Source organism: Cottoperca gobio, chromosome 16 (assembly GCF_900634415.1).
Source record: "Cottoperca gobio chromosome 16, fCotGob3.1, whole genome shotgun sequence".
In the NCBI taxonomy this organism is placed as follows: domain Eukaryota; kingdom Metazoa; phylum Chordata; class Actinopteri; order Perciformes; family Bovichtidae; genus Cottoperca; species Cottoperca gobio.
The window spans coordinates 22,400,133-22,422,755 of NC_041370.1; the positions used below are offsets into that span (position 1 = coordinate 22,400,133).

Here is a 22,623-nt window from a genome sequence, read left to right on the forward strand (position 1 = left end):
ACATAACGAATACATAACTAATTATTATACGTATGTCAAACATTGATAGCGTATTACTTACCTATTTAAAACGTTTCAGAGCGTCTGGCCAACAGAGCTGGAAAAGTGCCATCTGGTTCACGTCATGCTGATGCTGGAGTACGGCTAACATGCTGAACGCTAGCTGTACTGTAGAAACACGTTTAATAAGTTACTCCGTCGTCAAGCATAATCTTAACATAGGGTGAGAATAGGTTATCCACTCGTTATCAATACATTGGCTGTAGGATTCACCGTCAGCCGACGTAGCCTATATCTAACGTACCTCTAACGTAGTCACGTAGGTATTCACGTACTGTATTCACGTAGGTATCTACGTACTATATTTACGTAGGTATTCACGTAGGTATTCACGTACTGTATTCACGTAGGTATCTACGTACTATATTTACGTAGGTAAGTATTCACCTACGTATTCCGTATTCACGTATGTCTAACGTAGCGTAACGTCTGCATATCTTATGAAGCACACGTTGGGTACGTCCGGTAATTTTGAACATGCTCAAAACATCAGCGTTCAACAACGCACCCCAGCGTAACAGTGAGCTCTTAACGAATACTACTTATACCTTACCTTATATCAACGTACACCAGCGTGTTGCCGATATTTTGTATACGCCATATTTTTGTATACGTTATGCATTCGTTGGGTATTCGTCTGATACATTTTGTATAAGTAAGTGATACGATATCAATAGGTTAGACATGCGTATCTGTACACGTTCTCTTTTCCGATCCGATGAAAAGTTGGACGTATTTGGACTCTGACAAATTTTCATATACATCAGCATACGCTTCTGTCATACGGATATTAGTGACAGGGCCTTTAGGTCCAACAAATGTGTTGAGTGCATTTTGTTCCTCATAAAACACTTATTATCTTCCCTACCTGTGCTGCCACATTACATAATATCTTATTACCTGGTTATCAATGAAATATTGTGACACCATTTGTAAGTCTTTGCATTGTATAGCATCGCATTGCATTGCATTACCCATACTCATAGAAAACCTGTCCCATAGTGCTACGAGAGGTGTAAAACCTCCGGGGAACCTTTAAGCCATCATGCGTACGTGACATCATGCGTACGTGACATCATGTGTACGTGACATCATGCGGGTCAGCTCAGTGTCTTGGATGCTTTGCTGCAGCAGAACTATTTTGCAACACTATCTACCGTCTAATCCAACATTGTTTCAGGGTCCTGACCTCACAGCAACCAAAACACAAGCTGAACACAATCCTTTTAAATTAGGTAATGCACTGTGGATTCTTGTTGACCATCCCTTGGGCTTGGAATAAGAGATACGTTCATTTTAGCCTGTTGTCTGGTCTTTATTACTCAGCTCCTCTGGAGCTCAAAGAGATGACTGGCTGCACCCAGCCCAGGGCCTGGATTCCAAAAAGCATATCATCACCAAGATTATATTAGCCCATTGACTTACAGTGAAAGTAAGACAATCCTAACACTCGTATCATGATTTCACCCAACTTCCGGAGAGGCTTAGGTAGTTAAGTTGCCAATGGACACTGTACAGGGTTGCAAAGATTGACTAATGTAACATTATACTTTTAATCTGAAACATCTGAACCTAAAGAAATAACTGAAATTCTAAAGAAATATTGCACCATAATAATGGTCTTATTCCACAACGACATATTCACAATGGATCTACTCTGACACAAAATGTGTCATTGGATATTTTTAGGCTGGGCATGAGGATGAATGCACCCTGGAAATGTCACCAGTCTGTCATACCGGTTCACTGTTTTTGACATTTATTCAACAGTTGCTGGAGTTATAGGAGCTACGGGTCACTCTGTGAGTAATGGCTCTGAAACTGGGAAGTTGTAATGTGACTTAGAGGACCAGATGGATAGATAAGTGATTAAATGGATTGGTACGGCTGTCTCTGTGTGTCACTCTGAGTGTACGCATTTACAGTGTGTAGATTTAGGAAGTAGAGTTAAACAGGAAAAAGGAAAATAGTCATAAGAAAGAAAAACAAAAGTAAGACGCAAGCAAGGGATCAGTTTGTGGTCAGCTTGTATTTAGCAACTCATCCTCTCTTCTCCCTTCCCTCCCTGTGCCAGTGAGTGATGCTTTGGCGCAGGGAGGACTCATAGACTCATAGGATAAAGTTTGATAATCATGTTCCATCAATGGAACTCCTTTGATGTGGGTTGTTGTTGTTTCTGCTCTCTGCCTGGACGCATCCCCCTCAAGCAGCTGTGCACCGGGCAGCCAGCTTTAAGTGCACAGAGAGTGAGACGTCCTAAAGTATATACACATGCACATAATCTTGACTGGTTTAACAAACCTGGCCTTGTACAGAAAATTAAAGAACTTCATGACTGATATATGAGTGACATTTTTGTCCAGTTGTCTAAAAATGACCTTTAATGTTTTAAATTGGACATGGTGTTAAGTGGGAATGCCTTAATAATATGTCCTTGGGCTAAAGTACATGTGTATATATACTCTCATATAAAGTCTCAACCCCATAATGCATTGAGCTGCACCGTCTTGTATTGCAATTGCGATGGTGTTGAGGGTAATTCTGTGCTTATTCTTACCAATGCCCTAAAACATCCTACCAATGTTGACGCATAGTTTTTTTTAAATGCATACTTAAACAAACATCTACTTACAAGGTTGAATGAATATACTGTTTGTACTGTATAATACAGAAAAAAATGAACAAGAAAAACACCGTTTTTAAGCAAAGAGAACTTGAATTAGCCTAAAAAGCTCAATCAGAAACAAAAACAAAAAAGCTCGTTGGTGCAGGTTAATGTTGGCATTATTTCATGTTACCTGGAAATAAAAACAAAGTAGTTCACCTAGTAATATACAATAATCATTAGTCATATTTCTTCTTTTAGAAATAATATTTATTTTACTGATATACATTTTCTTTAGGGTCGCATACTGTACACATGTACACTTGTATACTTACCAAGCTACACCCATTTATTGTTAGACACACACACACACACACACACACACACACACACACACACACACACACACACACACACACACACACATTAGTGCAGCCAGTGGAAGGTGCAGGTGTTTCCTAGCACCAGTGACCAGTGTTATTGTAATGGGCAGCTCCCTGCACAGCTGAGATAGTATGTGTAGACATAGCAGCAAGATGAAAGCAGGTTGGAGGGAGATGGTATGGCAGTGGTTATAAGGGAGGTATGGTGCTGTCATACTCCATGTTTCATCCTTCAGCTATACAAGTCATTAGCCTTGAGGGGAAATAGTACCCAGGGCATAGCAAAGGCACAGATGGATGGCCTGTATCAGAATGCCAACCCGTTCACTTAGAATTTATTATTATACCTAAGGGACTTAGTGGTTTAGCTGCTCGGATGAAGACTAATAAGGGTCTATGATTTTGACCCTTTCTGTTTGAGAAATGAGGGCAAATTGTCCCGTCGAACTGCTTTAAAGTACTCTCATTCTCTTTCTGTCTTTTTACCCTCTCTCTCTCTCTCTCTCTCTCTCTCTCTCTCCACCCCCCCCCCCCCCCACTCCCCCTCCCCCTCCATGTCCTCTCTAGTTCCCTGTGCCTCAGGCAGTTGTGTTCATTAACCCTGGATGTAATTATTTTTGTTTTAGTCTCATATTGCTGACATTTCAACTCAGGGGCTCCTCAATCAGGATTAACCCAAACCGCAAGAAATCACACTTCACAGCCTTTTCTTACAGCAGCGCTTGTTGCCTCCAATTTCAGTCAAATTAAAGGTTTATTTTATTTAGTCGTTTTTTTTCCACTCAGGCCCTGTACCGTGAGAAAACAAACCAGACTGCTTGCCTTTGATTTGCTGGTTGCTAGTGGCTTTCTCAGTATCCCCTACTCTCACTCTCTTGGTAGGCACAAAGCAGTCCTCTGTGCAGCCACCGCTACTAAAGATCAAGATCGTGCAGGTGGTAGCAGTATGACCATCTGCCATGAAGGAAACTTCTCTTTCTTTGCTTACTGTGCAACGTAGGTGTAACAGCATTGAAGTCACTTGTAGCATGTTTGTGATAAGGGTTACTGCTTGCAGAAATCCATCTTAAACACACTGCATGCAAAGGATTTTCACTAAATGTTTAGACTTTTTTCCAGTGAATTAAGTCTATAAAATGAGCAAATCTGTGTAGGTTGGCCTCCTGTATTGTTAGCTTGAAATTTTATTAGTGTACTTCAGTCTCAATGTGTAATGTAAATACAGCAGATTTTAAGTAACAATCTAGTGTATACATGCTCGGCCTTCTCAAAGCTGTGTTTCCCTCTCTTTGCCTTGGGGGCCTTAAGGTCCACAGGAACCCTCAACTCGTCTTCCTGCCCCGGGGGCACTTAGTCTCAACACAGTAGTAATAAACTCTCATCACTCTGAGTCAGGGGTGTGTGTATGTCACTCTGTTACTACAAACGTGTGTGTGTGTGCAGCAGTAGTCATAGGCCAAGCAGTAGTTGTAAAATCTCATCACTTTTAGTGGTCCTCCGGGGGTCCTGGACTCCTCTCGCTGTGTGTGGTTTGACCTGCCGTGGCCCCTCCAGCCCCCTACATGCCCACTTAGATAAACAGGCAGTAAACACAGGCAGTCCTAGCACCACTCTCTTCCCCTCACAGCATATACAAGACCTGCAGATGAAAGGACTAGTTCCCGACACTAATAGCCACTACAGATTAGCTTCCACCAGCCTCCTCTGTCTCATAATTAAAAGTTCAGCCACCATGTTCATAAAGCTTCTAATAATAGAATACTTAGATCACCTGATCTAAGTCTCATGCACTACCTTCACCTAAACTTAAAATGTGAGCTTGTCACACAACAGCCCCTTACCCTTGTTCCTACTGCCATAGTATTTGCTGCAAAAAGCAACAAGTGAGGGTCTCGTCTGCATCCATAAATAAGGGTTAAATAAGCATGTCTGCTGTAAGATGCTATGTGAATACAAGCCAGAGCCATGACACAATGATAAATACTGGCCCTGGCCTAGTTACATGGACTGGCTGAAGTTAGGGGGAACGTTTTTTATTAGCTTATCAGGCTTCCACGCATATCTGACAATGAGCACATAATTGATGTAAGGCCGTGACATTTGCCATATGAAGTTGTTTGTGATAATTCTGAGTAGGGAGGCTTGTGCAATAACACCGTTTCTGATATCGCAAGCTATGTTCTTGTGAGTGTTGGTCTGAGGAGTGAATATGGAGTGTGGATTGTAACCAGAGAGCAGGGGTACATTCTTCCACTGTGTGGAGGTTTAGGTAATGCCACTACACAGATTATTGACCAACTATGGTTCAGAGACGGATATGTCCTGGCTTTTGTTGCCAGGATCACAAGTGGTGGACTAATTCATTATAACTGTAATGAGTTGAAACAGCCTTTCTCCAACATGTCTCCTGCTCTCCCCTTCATTCCTTTAAATCTTGTGGGCCACTAATTTTCAATGTGGGGGAATGTGGGGGACTCTCATTTCTAGACAGAAAACATTTTCATTAACTTTAAGATTTTCACAGAGATATTTATGTCAGGCTTTTTTGGATCACCTTGGGATTTGTCCCATCGCTGACGCCAAATATGTCCACTACCTTTTTTATTTTCAGTTGACAGACGTTTGAAAGGACAGGAGATGAATTGTTGGCGTGCTGGCTTAGCTGCTCTCACCGTCTGCGGTGTCTCAGCGTTGCATGTATAAGGAATGGTGCAGTGGTGTTACGAGATGAACAACAGTCTACAGAATAGGTCCAGCGCTGTTCTTAGTTCTGCCTGACAGCAGGATGTGTGTACTGTGTGCATCAGCACAGCGTGTTTGTCTTCATATGAACATTTTCACGAGAGTCTGTGTGCTTTCAAACACAATAGTAATGTTCTAAGATCTAGACAACAAGAGAGATCATTTGACCAAGAAAGGGTCTTTGTCCATAGATGTAGACTGTATCTTGATGATAACTCTCGAATTAGAGGTTGAAGAATAAGTGCAACCTCTGGCAGCTGCTGCTGCTTTTCTACCTTCAAAGACTTGTCCTTCCTCCCTCCCTCTCTTCTGCTCTTCCTCCCTATCCTCATATATCTCTCCTACCTTCCCTCCCTCTCTCCTTCCTCTTAACCCACCTCTTTCCTCCCATCATTCCTTTCCTTGTCCTGTCCCCTTCCCTCCCTTGTGTTCTTCGTCCCTATCGTCCCCCCATCTCCCTCTCCTCCCTATCTGTCCTGTTGGTCTGCAATAAGCCAGTCTGGGGAGAATTTCAAGTGTGTTTAGAGTAGCTGACTCATCACTGCTTTTGTGCCATGGTTTGTTAATGTAGGGCAGCTGATAGTAGTTTGGACGTCCTGTGTTGCAGGTGGCCCAAGCATTCTTTATTTGTGTGTGTGTGCACAAGTGCATGACTGTCTGTATGTGTGATGTCTGACTGTATTAAATACAGCTCTGATGGGTATAAACACCTCTTCCTTATCATCAGTGGGTGTGCAGACATGAGTGACATCCTCCAAAAACACGGAGCACACTCTGCCTTTACTCTGCTGTCAGTGAGAAGTGTTCAAACCATGGCTTCGTTCAACAGTGACTAATTACAGGCCAAAGATGCAAAGGAGCTCTTCCTCTGAAGCTTCAGGACACACACGCACACACACATACACACAGATAAGACTACATGTCCTTGGTGAACGATCATGCTTATCTGTCATCTAGACTCATGGAATTTGGAACACAAAGTTTCATGCAAGGTTTTGAGGTTAATTGACACACAAGTGAGAGAGCATTAAGCCCCCTTTTGCCTGTCCTAATCCACTAAAGAAAGACCTTTTTGAATCTAAAACAGCCTTATACAATCTTCTTCTGTACTTTTCTGACATGTCTTGGTATATTTTTCCCCATCTGCTTACTTCTAATTGTTCAGTTGTAATCATCCTATCTCGGTTTGAGCTCATCCCTCTTAGCGTTGACACCGCAGTGACCCCCTTCCTGGGTAAGGAAATCCAGCCAATCAGAACTAGTGTTTCATTGTACTTTTCATCTCTTTCATTCCTCTATCCCTTCGTCCCCGCATTGCTGCTAAAATAGCTCATCCTGAAACCATTAGACCAAATTGCTAAATGGTTCAAATGTGCAACCACTTAAGGCTTTGTCTTTAAGAGGAGTAATCTTCAATCTACTGTGGCAAGCAAGAAGAGGATGAGGTGGATAGTGGAAGCGGGAACTAAGAGGGACCCACAGAGACTGAAACTGAGAAAGAGAGATATTAGCTTTTTCATTTAAACATTTCCCCACTCCCCTCATTTCTCTCTCTTGCTCCATATGCGACTAATATGTGTATTATTCTGCTTTTGGGGTTTGCAGAAAAAGTGCAAAATCACATTCATGGGAATGTGAGAGGCTGACACAGTGATAGTTATTGAGGTTAATAGAGAGTATAAACTCACATGCTCACACTTATCTTCTCGCATGTGCACCGTTCTTTCAGACAATTCCGTGAAACCAACTGCACTACCAGAGGTGGCAAACTACTGCTACGTTCCCTCTGTCAAAAGACACCTGTTCGTTAAAACCATGATCAATTATTTTAATTAAATTTATTTGAATAAACTCTCACTGCTTATAAGAAAATAGTAATTCCCTCCATGGATCCTGAAGGCTTTTATAAGAACCTTTCCCTACACTTGATGTTGTGTAGGTTTTCCAAGGAAGAAATCCTCTGGTGTACAGAAAATTATGTTTTTTTTCCCTCCATTTCTGGCAGCAACAACTATGTTTTCTTTGGAACAAATATAAGAACCCGGTAGCTAACTTGAACAGTAATGAACTGAACAACCAAGGAAAAAAACATTTTAATGCTGCCTTTGCTCTTTTATTGATCTCTGAGGAGCACAGCGCAACCATGCCTCATCAGTGAGCGCTTATCACCTAAGATGTGGCCAAAATTGGGAGAGTATTTGAAATTAACTTGACTTCACTCATGGACCAAACAGACACATTGCTTGACAGATATACTCAGACCGTTGACTGGAAAACAGCCAGACCAGTAGACAGATAGCTACAGTACATCGACAGACCAAAGGAAAGGATCCATTGCATATTGCCGTGCAAACGTCACATTCTTCAGTGCAGCATTCCCAGCTTCCTGAGTGACCCCAAATCTCAGCCAGAGGACTTTGATCTGTCACTGAGATCATTACTAAGTCTACTGAACTGACAGAAGGCCAAGCTGAAAGACTGAGAGAGCAGAGAGGTGCAGAAACTTGAAGGTAATTAAAGACAGGATCTCGTCCTCAATTCCCGCGTGATTTCTAGAAAGCTGAGGACTGTGGAGACGATGACTGGGGAAGATGAGGTTGGACAACCACCATCTGGATGTTTGTTGCAAAAGACAGTTTATGGAAGGAGACAGAGAATAGGAGAGGCTATAGAGACTATAGATGTCACAATATATTGGAGAAATCATAAAAAAAAAAAGCTAAAACGGGATCAGCAAGGGATTCATAAGAAAGAAAGAGAAATTAAGGAGAAAAAGGACATTTGCCTTGTTCAAATGTCAAGCAACACGTATGTGAATTTAATATACTTCCATCAGCCGGGTTCAACCAAAGACAGCGTATGCAGCAGGCTTCTGAAACATAACACTTCAGTAATAACAAAACCAAGAGGTGAATGGATCAGTGTCAGTTACTGTTGTTTAACTTGTTGGTCTTAAACATTTGTGTCCATCTAGTTGTGTACCATCACATTTTAGCTGTAATGATGAAAAAGAAAACATCACATAGAAAAAACATTTAATTGTAATGTAAGCACAGGACTTCCCTTGTACGTAGAAGTATTAACCACTACGTCATTTGTGTTGGTCATAATGGGTTCATGTTTAACAAACATTTTACAACATCCGACTCCACAGTTGTGCAATTATATTGTCAGTTTTGGGAATCCACATTAAATACAGCTAGAGGTTCCAAAGTGACCAAGAGAGAAATACCAAATAAAGACAAATAAAGCTCAAGAAGCTCTCAATGAGTTTTAAACTTTTAATGAGGTCGAATTAAAAAAAAAAAGAAAGAAGGAAAAATGTCAACATAAGAAAGACTGTAAAGTCACATGCAGACGGGCCGTACAGTGGAGTGGTCTTTCTCAGACAGCATATCTCCTTTCCAGGAGAGTGTTCACTTTGATTTGTGTGCATCAAAAGCTTCACTAAGTTCTTCTTCTAGTCTTTATTATATGAAGACAAACCTATATCATTATGGATTTGACAAAGTATTTCCTCTGCTTTTTGGCCTAGAGCATTTGAAGCATTATTGTAATATCAAGTGAACCCTAAATGTTGCCGTTTTCATTAGGCTTTTCTATTTGTTACAATGTAATTCATATAAAGCTGCTTGGAAGGAACCCCAGCTAATGACAGACATTAAATTACTTGGCTCCCCCTCTCTTCATGACAAACTGAGAGAACTCAGCTTGAACTGCAGAGAAAGCCCCTGAGCCAGCTGAATGATAGCAGCGATAAGGACTTTTCAAGGTAACTATGCAAAACTGAAACTGTCTGTGGGAAAGCAGCAGCAGAAGCAGAAGTCTGTTTATTTTAATGAGCTCAGAAGTGTCTCTCCTGTTTCTCTTGCATTACACTGGGGCTCATTTCGAGTTCACACAGTGCACTGTATGTCCATGATGGATACGGTAATGATACATTAATGCAATCAGGACCAAGTCTGTTTTGTCTCTCATTAAGAAGGCTAGCTATCTTACTGACAAGGGCCAGGTCACATTTGGTCGTGACTTTAAGCATTTTCTTGCGGTGTGATTTGAATTGAGGTAGACAGAAGGTTTGTATTTCTGAGGGTATATCAGAGAAACGGTGTTGAAGAGAGAGGATAGGAAGAGAGATAACAGCTGGAATATTCCAAATCAGGACTTCTTGGGTTTCAGTAGGGGCACAGGCCCCAATTGTGCAGTGTCTGGTTGTCTTGTCAACACCATGAGAGTTGATGTAGATTTATGAAGGCCAGGAATCATCTAGAAGGGGGATATGTTTGCCTACGGAGCTACATGTGGAGCTTGAGAGAGCCGCTGTTCTGTGGCTTCAAACCCCTCATCTGGCCTCACTACCGGTCTACAGTACATTTATCTATCGTCAAATATGTATTTGTTATATATATTTAGTTGTTTAAGACACCAATGTAGAATTTTATTCACATTGTAGACAAAAACAAAAATCACGCTTCAGAGGAAATTGAAGAATGATTTCAAAAGTCCCCCTGACTGTGCTGGGGCCTACTTCAGATCTTACTCAGCCTGAGGTACATTTTATATATTTTATCACCCTAATCAAATATTTTATTTTATCCAGTGGTATGAAAACCAAGAGCGCCACAGGCTCGTGTAGTGGCTATTAGTGTCGGGAACTAGTCCTTTCATTGGCATCTCGTTTTCCCTGTCAAAAAAAAAATCAAGGTCAGAACCGAACTGTGGATTTGGAGAGTCTTTCACCCGTATTTGTATCTATCTTGAAATATGACCTGTGCTCATTGGCAAAATGACATGCACACCCATACATACACAGGGAAAGGGATGCTACTGTTGATTCAAGCACCACCCAATCCTCTCCAGACAACAGCACTGCAGATGCTCAGTGCTGTTGTCTGGACCAGAACATCGGCCTGAGAAATGTCCACAGCTAAAAACTATGACTCACCAAACCCATTTAGGAAAGAAGGAGCACAAGTGCTGATGAGAACAGAGATGTGATACAGCCCTGCACTCACTACTATGTACATAACCATCCGTGTACATGTGTTCTGTATACACATGCATTCATGTACACACACAGTTCAGAATTATGTAGTGGATGTTTTTGTATGTACATGGACCTTTCAACATGCATGTAATGTAGACACACACATTCTTTTACTGCTTATCCAGACTTTGCTGTGTGTGATATATCCGGTTCACAGGATGTGTATGGAAACTTACTGTAGTCATCCTATAAATCATACTGATCCACGGCCAAATTCTTAGGCCTACTCACTTATCATGTACATTAGGAAGATTACTTTAAAAAAAGAATACTTTCTCATCATCCACGGTGTTGTTTGTACTCTCTGTTTATGTGCTCTATCTCCGTCTGCTCTGTCTTTCACTGTTATTCCCCTCTCTCTCTGAATGTGTCTCTGTGATTCTGTCTTTCAATGTATTTTTCGGTGTTTCTCTGCTTTTGTCACTCCATCTTTCTCTGTCTGCCTTTCCCTGACTCCCTCGCTGGCTGAATCACTCTCCAGCTTTCTTCCTGCCTATTACTGTTACTGTTACTGTACCCACAGCCATAGTCAACCTTTACGAGGTGGGTCCAGCCTGTCAGCTGCAGGCTACCGCAGTTGGGCCATGTTGAAAGACACACACACACTTACGCATATACGCTTATATTCTCTTAAAACCACCCACACATACACAGACAGACATATACCGGCTTCCAGTGCAGAGAGTTGTATGGGCCCAGAGTGAGAGCAGGCTTTCCGTAGGCCAGGATCTGTTTCCAGTCAAACCTGCCTGTGTCCTTCCTGAGCCCCTGGGCTCCTGCCTGCGGCTCCTGCCGCTTTGCCCCTGTGCCGCTGGGTCACAGCACGGCAGGGGAACAGCAGTACAGTAAATGTGTGTCAGGGAGTGTGTGCATGTGCACGTGTGGATACAAAAAGAAACACTTCCTTATGTTCACAAAGACTCAAGTATAGACTTCCATCACACACACACACACATTATACTGCAAACACTGTTCTTTGCACCCACCCACACACAGCTGAGTCCCTTTTCAGTGGTGTCAACAGCGCTCTCTCTCTCTCTCTCTCTCTCTCTCTCTCTCTCTCTCTCTCTCTCTCTCTCTCTCTCTCTCTCTCTCTCTCTCTCTCTCTCTCACTGACACATGCACCAGTAGAACACCTGTCGGGCTGCATGGCTCGCTCCAGGACACCTTCGAGTCATGAGCTCATCGGAAAAGCAATTAAAGGCAGCGTAGGCCCCGCACGCTGGCGTAATGTTTTGTTTTGCTACTTGGCTTCAAAATTAACCAAACCTGTCAGAAGTCATCTGGCTGACGTGGGCTGGGCTATATTTATTTATTTTCAGTTGGAGAAGCTGGACGCAGGGTCCCAGTGCTGCCTCATGTCCAACAATGAAGCGATTCTGAGCAGGCGATTAGCTGGCTTGAACATGAATCCTCCCCCCTCCCTCTACCTGGGGGGTGGATGGTGAGCTCGCCCCTCCTCTCTTTGCCTGTCTGTAACTCTGATGGTGGGGTCATGGCCCTGTAGTTAGGAGGTTGTGCCCTCTGTAACCCCAATCAGGGCTTTGGTCTTCACTGTGGGACTTGGTTTTTGAACTTGCACTGACCTAACCGCTCCCAGTTTATTAAATTTCATGCTTGCAGTGACTGAACAAAAGCAGATTTTGCATTCAAAAATGTCAATGTATAAATGATGTAACCTGATAAAAAGACAATATGAAGACAGAAAGATGTGTGGCTGATAGATTACTGGGGCTGTTGGCCCAGAAAAGAGGAGACTGGAGAACCTAGACAGGGCTTAAAGGTTAGAGGCCTTCTCTCAGTCTGGTCTAATGCTCTACTGTAGCCTCAGGCAGTGAGCAGCCTGATGTCAGACAGCCGTAAAACAACACCAGCAGCCCCGTGCTCTCTTTTAACTCCACTGGTCTTAAGAGAAAAAAACACCTTTGACATTAATAGGTCCACTGTGGGTGAGTCAAGGTAAGTGTGTCTTCACAGATGTCTGCACGGACATTTTGCGGCTTTGTGTATTTTCAGAGTCTAGGCCACTGAACAGTTTTCTGGTGTTTTCTTGAGGAATCATTTAGGAAGTAAGAAAAACACCTCTGTTATCATTGTCATCACTTTCAGTAATTACCCATATGCCACCCTGTTAGAGCAGAGAAAAACAACAGACTGCTGCCGAGGTCGCCCCCTAAGCATGCCAGGCCGCTTCACGGTGCTGCGCGCTTCAAAAGAGATGTCAAACTCTGACAGTTAGGTCAACACCGTGATGAAACAAGAAAACACAGTGTGGATGGTAAAGCTTTGGTCTTCAAAGCCTTATAATTCAGGTCAACACATATTTTGTTTCTGTGTCACTGTCAAACTGAGGGAGATGGAGAGAAGATTGCTTGCTCTGTTAATTTCAGAAAGAGAGCTTTCTGAGTGGTGTTGTGATGTATCAAAATGGTCATGGCTGTCATTGGCAGAAACCAAACAGACATGACACACAGCCACAATAAGATGACAACTGCTGGCATGACACTTTAAACACCGCTGATACAATGCTACTTACTTCAGCTTACTTAGTAATTTAAGCAACCAACTTCCTAGGACTTTAAGACACTCAAAACACTCGACTGACAATAAGACATGTTGTTATAATGGAAACTTGCATGTGTGGGGTTTTGTATTTGTTCATGGCAAAGACTAGATTTTCTGCACTGGCACCGCAGTGCATCCACTTTCTATTTTCTTTGTGACTGTTCCACCTTAAGTTTAGAATGAAAAAAGCTGGTGGCAGTATAGTGTGCCTTAAGTGCCTTAATATTGATGCTGTTTAACCTGCTCTGGTTGAGAGAGTAATATGCAATTAGGCGTTTCATGTATTTTAATTTGCTCATTTATCTCTGTAATAACTGTTGAATAAACAATCCATCTAGTAAGTTATATGATTTATTGTGCTATGACTCATTACTGCTGAATGTGCTTTGTCGTGCTCTGTGCATCCCATAAACCACAATTTAGGGTCAATTTATTGAATACATCTTCACTACTCAGCCCATTCCCAGCCTTTTGGGGCCTGTACTGCTCATGCTGTTCTGGGCTATGATTAAACCACTTGAAGACGGGCCCCAGTACTACAGCCACAGCCAAAGCCTATTAAGCAGCCACACTGTGGTATAAGAGTTCAAGCCACAGGGCTGAGGTTGTGATTCTTCGTCAGGAGGAGGGGGAGAGAGGTGGATAGAGGATGACGAGGAAGGGTGGAGGTATGGTTTCAGATGAAGGGTAAAGAGGGGTGAAAGAGGATAAAGGGGGGCAATGAAAAATGGAAGAAGTAGGAGGAGACAGATTGTAATGGAGAGGTGGACGAGAATGGAATTGAAATAAGCACAAAATGCTCGTAAGGCTGTTGTTATGGAGACAGTGAAAGGTGTAGATGGATAGGGAAACAGTGAAGAAACACAAAGATGGAAGTGACGTAAAGTAAGGAAAGTAGAAAGATAGATGAAGTGATAAAGGAAGAAATGTGTGTCAGTTTGACTTGATCCAATAAGAAAGTTTCCCATTTTCCCAGAAATGATTCTGTATTTCAGTAATAAACCATAGCTGAGGATTGAAGTGCACCTGGTGAATAATAAGCTGACATGCAGACACTAGCACTGATACATGCATACAGCATTACATCATCAAGACACCACAGTCCTGACAACTTAAATACACACATATACTGGACAGTACACACACACTATTCACATTGCCTATGCTTTCCGTTATACACATTTACTTGATATTGCAAACACACACACACACACACATACACACAGGCTCACAGGCCACAAATCACTGAACATTGTAAAAGTGGAGCAAATTAGAGCTGTTTTATTTGCATTGTTCACAGGGAATAATGGAGGAGGGAGCAATTCCTGCCGTGTGTGTGTGTGTGTGTGTGTGTGTGTGTGTGTGTGTGTGTGTGTGTGTGTGTGTGTGTGTGTGTGTGTGTGTGTGTGTGTGTGTGTGTGTGTGTGTGTGTGTGTGTGTGTGTGTGTGTGTGTGTGGAGGGAGAGTTTGTAATTGTGCTTTGTCCATGCTTTAGAGACTGCAAAGCAACAGGCAATCAGGCTTTGTCAGAGGTGAAATGCACACACACATTTACACTTACACACTTAGAGCTTTGCCTCAGGGCCTGAAACAGAAGACCGGGGTCATGTCCAAAGCTCCATTAAACTGCTGAAAGTCCTTCTAGAGCTGAAACATCCTCCTATCGTCATGCTGGGACATTCCACGGCACGCCAGAGACCCTGCGCTAATCCTGCCGGCATGGGAATCATTATTGATAGGATCCTAATGCATTACCTCAGGGCCCGCTTATTGTTGGTAAAGATTATTATTTAAGAGTAAACCAAAACCCAGAGAAAGTCTCGAGTTTCATAGAAATTTATCAAAAGAAAATGTTATTCTTGGCTTAGTGTGATTCCACTTTGAACAGCGCAATTGAAACAAACTGTGCTTCTTGCTGCACTCCAACAAGCAGGCTGGATACCCACTGGCAGGTCATTAGGACACAGTGTAAACTGCACGGAGGAGGAAGAACCCGACACTTAATCAGAGTAGATTTGTCCTAAATCACTTTCACTCGTTGGTTATTACATTACATTGATTCAGTGAGATAGCAACGTTTTGTTTAAACGCTGTGACTAATAGAATACAACACATCTTCTTCTTAACGACCACGTTGTTTCCATATTACGACTTAAAGCTCATGCACACACCAAAGTCGGAGGAACAATTTTTCCAACTTGAGAAATGGGACCATCCGAGGAACACCGCTGGCCTTGGCGAAGGTCTGTGCTCTCAGAGTGCCATTATTACATCTCTGATGTTTTTTTTCTGTACGTGTTTTTCCAGGTGCAGTCCTGCTGGTCAGTGTCCAGGGCATAGCTGTCAATGTGGACCCAGTTTTCTGCACATGGCTGTTGTACCAGCCTCACAGAGGGAGCAGCAGGCAACAGGTATCTGATCCTCACACGAAATACGTCAATTTCTCTTCCTGGTCTTTTGTGTCAACATTTAAACATGTTTTACTTTTGATGTTTCACATGTTTAACTTGTACATGTCATTTGTAGTAATATACCTCTAGTACCTGCGGCATATTCTACCGTTGCACTCATTCTCAGCGGCTCTGGAAAAGAGCCTGAAGGGAATGTAAATGTTTCCCTCCCTCCCTCTCCATTGCGTTCCCAGCTACCTTTTTCCATGTGCTCTGCTCCCTGTCTTCCATCCACTCTCTCTCTATTTATTTGACAGGGGTCATGGTGATGGTTATGGACATTGAATGCTCTGTGCCCACACTACACACACACACATACACACATGCAGACATGCTCAGTTTGATTGCCTGGGATATAGCACAGGTTCACCCCATAAAGGCACATAAATATATATAGTACATGAAAGTATCATATTGTAATACTTTAAATGTTTTTTTTTCCCAACAACTTGCTCTGCTTCATGCCTCCTGCAGTTTGGAAGGGCTGTCAGCATGCATGTGTGTGTAACAGACAAAGAGAGAGGGAGTTAATTGCACCAACTCCTTACTCTGGAGGTTATTGCTGTATGGGGGTAAACAGATGTTATGAGTTGAACTGCAGCCAGTGTGAAGGATACACAACGCTGCTGTGTTAGTGTGTGTGTGTGTGTGTGTGTGTGCGTGTGTGTGTGTGTGTGTGTGTGTGTGTGTGTGTGTGTGTGTGGACATGCTGCAGCAAACTTGTGGCTGAGTGTGTTTGTGCCTGTGTTCATGTGTGTGTTTCTGTGAGCTCAGCTGCCTGTCAGGGCCACTTCTCAAGGCCCGGCTGGTTTAGACAAGTCCTTCAGCCGAAGGCCAAACAACAGCCTGTGAAGGACAGAGGAGAGGACACTGACTGGTTGGGTAAGGATGGCCAGGAAATGATCAGAAAGGAGATACTTAGGAAAGATGGACAAGGGAAGAAGGAAGTGTGTGTCAAGTATCAGAGAGAAGTGGAGTCACAAACAATGGAGAGGGGATGCACAAAGGGGGTATGATGGAGAGAGAGCGCAGAGGACAAACATGGAAAGAGGTGAGAGAATCATATGGAGACACAAAAAAAGAAACACCTGGTAATGAGGTAAAGTAAGAAGAGTATGGAACTAAGGGGAGACAGCAGAAAAACAGGAGAGCATCGAGAAGGTGCCCAGAAAGGAAAGGGAGGTTGAAACAAAAGTCAACAGAAACTACCAGAGCGAGCAGGATACACAGACTCACAGGCCACAAATCAGAGAAGTGGAGGGAGATGGTTGGGGAAGCAGGTAATGACGAGAAAAGGGAATAAGAGGAAAAAAGAAGGTTGGGAACCAAACAGGCATTATCCTTGGCTGTTTTCACCCCCCTCGGTGTGTGTGGTAGAACGAGTTAGCTCATACTATGTCATCCATCAGGAATGAGCGATGGTCATTGGGTAAGGTACCTGCTTTTAGTGTATTACAATGTAGCCAAGCACATATTTTCCATGAAGTGTACAAATTGAATTATATCATTTCTTTTGCCATTTTTCTCAAACACAATAAGCTACAAAACATCATATGGTTTGTCTATAAGCTATTTTAGTGTCACGTATACTCTAAACATCAGCATTTGAGTTTTTTGTTGTTTTTGTTAAACACTCTATATAGTGTTTGTTTATTAGGAAGTGTCTTTCTAATTAAAGACTACATCATTTAAGCAGATCTTTAACAAAGCTGATTAAGATTTTCAAGTCAAATGTGACTTTGTGCAACTAACCCACTGGCCTACAGTATTTCCTTCAGCCTATGTTGCAAGTTGCAAGAACCTGGAAAGAATTGGCGTCATACCTTAGTCAGTAGTTTCAAATACTAATGTAATTTGGGGGGGGCATTTTTAATCTTACCACAACCAGCTTTTGGGTCCCGACCCAGTCATTGAAAAGCAACTTCATTAGTATGTGCGTGTGTGTGTGCGTATGTGTGTATGTGTGTGTGTTTACACAGGCTGCAGTACGTGGTTGGCCTGCAGCCTTGCGCAGCTGCATCATTGCCTAGTGCTGCTGCTGGCTGATACTAATGGGGTTTCCTTATTTCAGACCAACCTTCCACTCCTCTGTCTTTCAGCCCTCTCCGCGTGTGTGCGTGCGTGTGTGTGCGTGTGCGTGTGCGTGCGTGCGTGTGTGTGTGTGTGTGTGTGTGTGCGTGTGTGTGTGTGTGTGTGTGTGAGAGATTGGCCTGCCAGCAGCATGGGAGACTGCTCAAAAAAAACAGGGAGCTGTCACTAGCCCTTGTTGGTCTTGGAGGCCTCTGTTGTGTTCCACTGCATTTTTCTTTTCTCTTTCTCCCTCTGCCTCCCTTTCTGTCTTGCGTTGCGTTATGCATTGTGTCTTCTGATTAACCCACATCGTTAATGCTGTCTGAAGTTATCTTCAGGTCATGGCCTTACTAACATAAAACAATGTTGGTTCAATCCAGAACAATATTTGAATATGTTGTGCTCTTACACCTGATAACATGATGAATGAATGCATGTTTAATGGGAATGCATTCATGTTACAACAAACAACATATTTGCTTTCCCATGGCCTTCATACTGTAGATGCTTAGTCATGCTGTGATGTCATTGCAGGCTCCAGGTTCAGTTCCTCTGGCCAAGAGGAGAGAGGACGAGGTGTCGGTGGGGAGCACGCCACTAGCCAAGCAACCTTCCAATCAGGCCTCAGACTACGCCAGCAGCCCGGTTAAAACTAAGACCGTCACAGGTAGGTTTACCAACCCCGCGCTGTGCCAGAGGTATAATATTAAAGATATTTCTGTAACATTGCCCTTCATACAATAACATGACATCTCCATGCAGCAGAGAGGCTTACACACATAAAGGGAACAGGGTTGTAACCGATCTTCTCTCTGTGTTTGTTTTCAAATGTGTTGTGTGTAAAGATTAATATAGAAATGAAAACTGCGATGACATTTACTTTTCCCTTGCTATTTGCAATAACTACCACTGTTTCTATGTTTAAGGATATGGTCTTTCAGCAGTGGAATAACAACATTTTACTACATTTAACCTTGTTTCTATGCAATGAAATCATGTTACTATGTTGTTACATAACACACTACAGCTTGCTGACACCTGAGTGAACCCGTTTCTCAGAGGACACCACATATCCAGGCATGTCCTCCTCTGTTTTCCTCTTCTGGTAGTATTACTGTGGGCTCTGGATGCCCAGAATAGATGAGTGGCTTGGCTGTGTGGAGCCTTCTTCGATGCCAGTTTTCCGCTTTCTGGGACCCCCCTGTTCAGACCTAACACGTTCAGTGCACACACACACAACCTCACAGAATACATGTACATATCAGCACACACATACATGTAGACACGTACATACCGGCCGGCAGTGTTATACTGTACATGTACACACCTGTGCGGGCCACACACAGACACTCTCACACACTCGTGTTTCCAAATCGGTCTCTAAGTAGGAAACTGTGAAGCCTTTGGATGGAGATGGACAGATTGGAGAAATGGAGGAGAGGAGGACAGAGATGAAGGAGGAAAGATGCAGACTACGTCACAGAAGTGACTGATTGCTTTAGTGTCAGAAACACATTGTAAAGCACACCAACAGTATCCATAAGCTTTTCAGGTTATTGTTGAGAGTGGCAGGACAGGTGAGGGAAGAATATAGCTACTGGCAATTCATCAACTGTACTAATGCAGTGCTAAAAGACTTTGTAATGGTATGTTTTATTAGTGTGAGGAATCTTTTTATTGGACCTCAGGGATTTTGCATAATGATCTCAAAAACTACCAAACACACATACTGTACAGTACACATGTATTATTCCACTCCTACCTGGGAGGATGGCTGCAGCAGTCTCTCTGTTAATGAGCTGTCCATGACACAACACAGAGCCTCACTGACTGCAGAAACGCTTTTCATTTAATACTCATGTGGTGTATTTATGAACCCAGCGCCTCCCTCTCGTGTTCCCCTATAGATATTTAATTAATGTCATCCAATGGAACGTCTTGGCTAGCTTCATGTAACTGAATTAGTTACGGAGTTTAAAAAACGAATAAATAAATATGTAAAAAAAAAAGTCCTCCCAGCCTCTACTGTTTGACTCTCACAGTGTTTAGGCTCCAGGTCCTCTAAACACTTTAACGGTTGAAACATTCTCTGCCAAAGCATCGCAGTGAAGAGTCGGGGGAAATAATCAAGTGCTTGTTTGTCTTTTTTCTTCTTTTTTAAGTCCCTGGGAAACGTGTTCCCAACAGGAGTGATGAATCCCTGTTTTGGATGAAGTCATCCTGTAGCGGTAAATAACATTGCATGTCAATGACGTCCCCCCCCATGTCAAGTGTTTTGATAGGAAAAATGCTCCTTTGACATTTCAGAGTCTAGAAAAGGCCATTAGGGTTCTTTCCTTGCTCGCTTTAAAAGCTCACAGCTGAAAGGTCACGCCGCCTTTTCCTCCTGGGTTTTTCCTCTGTTCCTTGTTTCGTTCAAAATCGGCACTAATGGCTTTTCCATACCGCAGCATCTTTGCTTACTCGCATCTCAATAGTATATTCTCTCTCATTAGGGGTCGTCAGTAAACAGTCACCTTGGCTCTAACACGGCACACAAAGCTGAGTCAGGCTGTAGCTTGTCAGCAACACTCAACTGACTAGAGTACACTGGCTATCCGTGTGCACGGCCTGCTATCCACCAGCTGTCTATTTATGGGACTGGTACTCTGCCTTATTGTCAACGTCTTGTTCTTGTGTCTGTGTAGCTGTTTGTCTTCCTGCTCAGCTTTTCACTTTCTTCTTGTGGTGTTTTTTCTGTCTTAGTCATGCTGTTCCTCTGTCTACCACGCAGGTGTTTGTAAATGACTGAAAGCAAAGCTTCAGCTTGATTTTAACCGACGACACGCATACATTCACACACGGTGTGTTGGCTGTTGAAAGGTTAAGTGGTCAGGAATCTGGGCTGAAATTGTGTCTGTCCGTGTGTTTAGTGTTGGACCTATTTGAATAAGGCGTCTCATTGTTGGACTGCATTAGTTAGTTAAAAACGTACATATACCGAGTCAGACTCCAGCTCTTTCTTATCCAAATATTTCTCTTGTGAAGTGAAAACAAGACATTGGTAATTAGGTGCTGGTACTGTATTTTGTTGAAATCCAACCCTCAGTGCCCCCCCACTCCAACACTTTACATTGGAATAGAACTTGCAAGTTAATGAATAGCGTCTTCTCTGGAAATTGCTGCGGTGTTACAGGAGTAGATCTAATGAAAAGTTACAAATGGTTTCCGCAAGCAATCAGAATAAGAAAAAGGCAGAGGCATTTACCCCTTGTGGTTTTAATCATGGTGAAACAATAAGCCTCCCTGCAGTCAGAAGATCTTGATAGACTACAGCTCAACAACACTACAGAGGACGACTTGCAGCACAGAAAGTATTTTGTTTCCTTGATCCCAGAACACCAGTTCCACCTTATCCTTGTTACATATCCTTCCTGCAATTAACTATTTAGTTTTTCTGTATGCAAAGATGACTTTACATGTTGGGCCATTAATGAAGAATGTGAAGTCTCCACATCGTCTTGGGTTGTTGGGTTGTGGTGATACTTGATACACTTTTTTTGAGAATTCTGTTCTCATTCATCTTAATAATACATTGTTCCTGTGATTAATTGGAGGATGATAAATGGAATGTTAATTCTTCATATTTCCCAGTGTTGGCTGGCCTTGGTGGGGTAGATACACAGAAACCTGATATGTAGAGTGATCTATCCTGATATTTAGCTTCCCTTTGGGTAATGGATGTTTATTGTAGAATGTTGTGGAAAGAGCTATTTGCTGAGGCAGGTAAAAATCCACCCAAAAAATGGAATTGATATGATGTTAACCCCACAACTGTACTCAGTTTACCTAAAGTGAGGAACGTTAGAACCATGGTGAGCCAGGACTTCTTGAAAGACTCAAGGTCATGGGAATAACATATGTGGATTCTGTTGTTTGGGTGGACTTTCCCTTGTAAAGCCTTCCCCCCTAGTCACCTCATGAGAAGAGCTGCTGACATCTAACATGTTATGATTGGAATTAGGCTCTCTAAAGATGATTTATTAATTGCTTTACCATGTGTGGAGCACACTGTGAATAAGGAGCTGGATGTTTAAACAGGAGGGACATGATGGGAGCTCACTCTGGTCTAGCTGTTATGTTAAAAAAACACTGGCTAGGGTCAGCCCTTAAATCCAACTTAGTTATTAGTTTATCATGTCTGCCTGTGGTGTTTATACGTTGTTGACTGTTAGCTGGACATAAAACTGTCTTCTGCTTTTTCTTGTCTGCAGGATACGTTTCTTTTCTAAAGCCATTTATCCGCAGCGAGCGATCTGATGGACTTCTCAGAATCTATTTGTAATTGCTGCATGTTCACCTCAGGACTTCTCATCCAGCTGTTTAGTTGAGGTTGAATCAATAAGCCATAATAATTTACTAAAGGGTAAAGCTGAATGTTGTTTGAGAAATGATCATTGGGTCTTAATGGACCTTAATCTCATCAGGTGTGACAGAGCAAGGTTTTCAAATTAATAATGGCCTTGAGATATAAATTGTGTTGTTGTAGGAAATGAATTGCAATGGACCAGCTCGATTTCCCCCTTTTGGAGCGGGTACACAGAGAAAGATTATTTTTGTTTTTCCTTCTTTTTGCTAAATCATCATTTGGCATTTTCCTCGATAGCTCTAAAGTGCTTGTTTTAACGTGACTTCAAATAAACATCCAGAAATATGACAAGG

The 22,623-nt window shown here is 42.5% G+C and overlaps 1 protein-coding gene across 11 annotated transcripts in view; it reads left to right on the forward strand.

Annotated features, from left to right (window-relative positions):
• The window catches only part of vps13b (vacuolar protein sorting 13 homolog B), a 315,620-nt gene that overhangs the window by 115,799 nt on the left and 177,198 nt on the right, over positions 1-22,623 (forward strand). For all 11 annotated transcript variants that reach the window (XR_003833763.1, XM_029452593.1, XM_029452596.1 and 8 more), the window contains exons 20-21: positions 15,710-15,813; positions 18,457-18,589. Coding sequence is in view for 10 of the 11 variants with exons in the window: in XM_029452593.1 (XP_029308453.1) it covers positions 15,710-15,813; positions 18,457-18,589 (237 nt within the window). In the remaining variant the exon portion in view is untranslated. The remainder of the gene's footprint in view (positions 1-15,709; positions 15,814-18,456; positions 18,590-22,623) is intronic.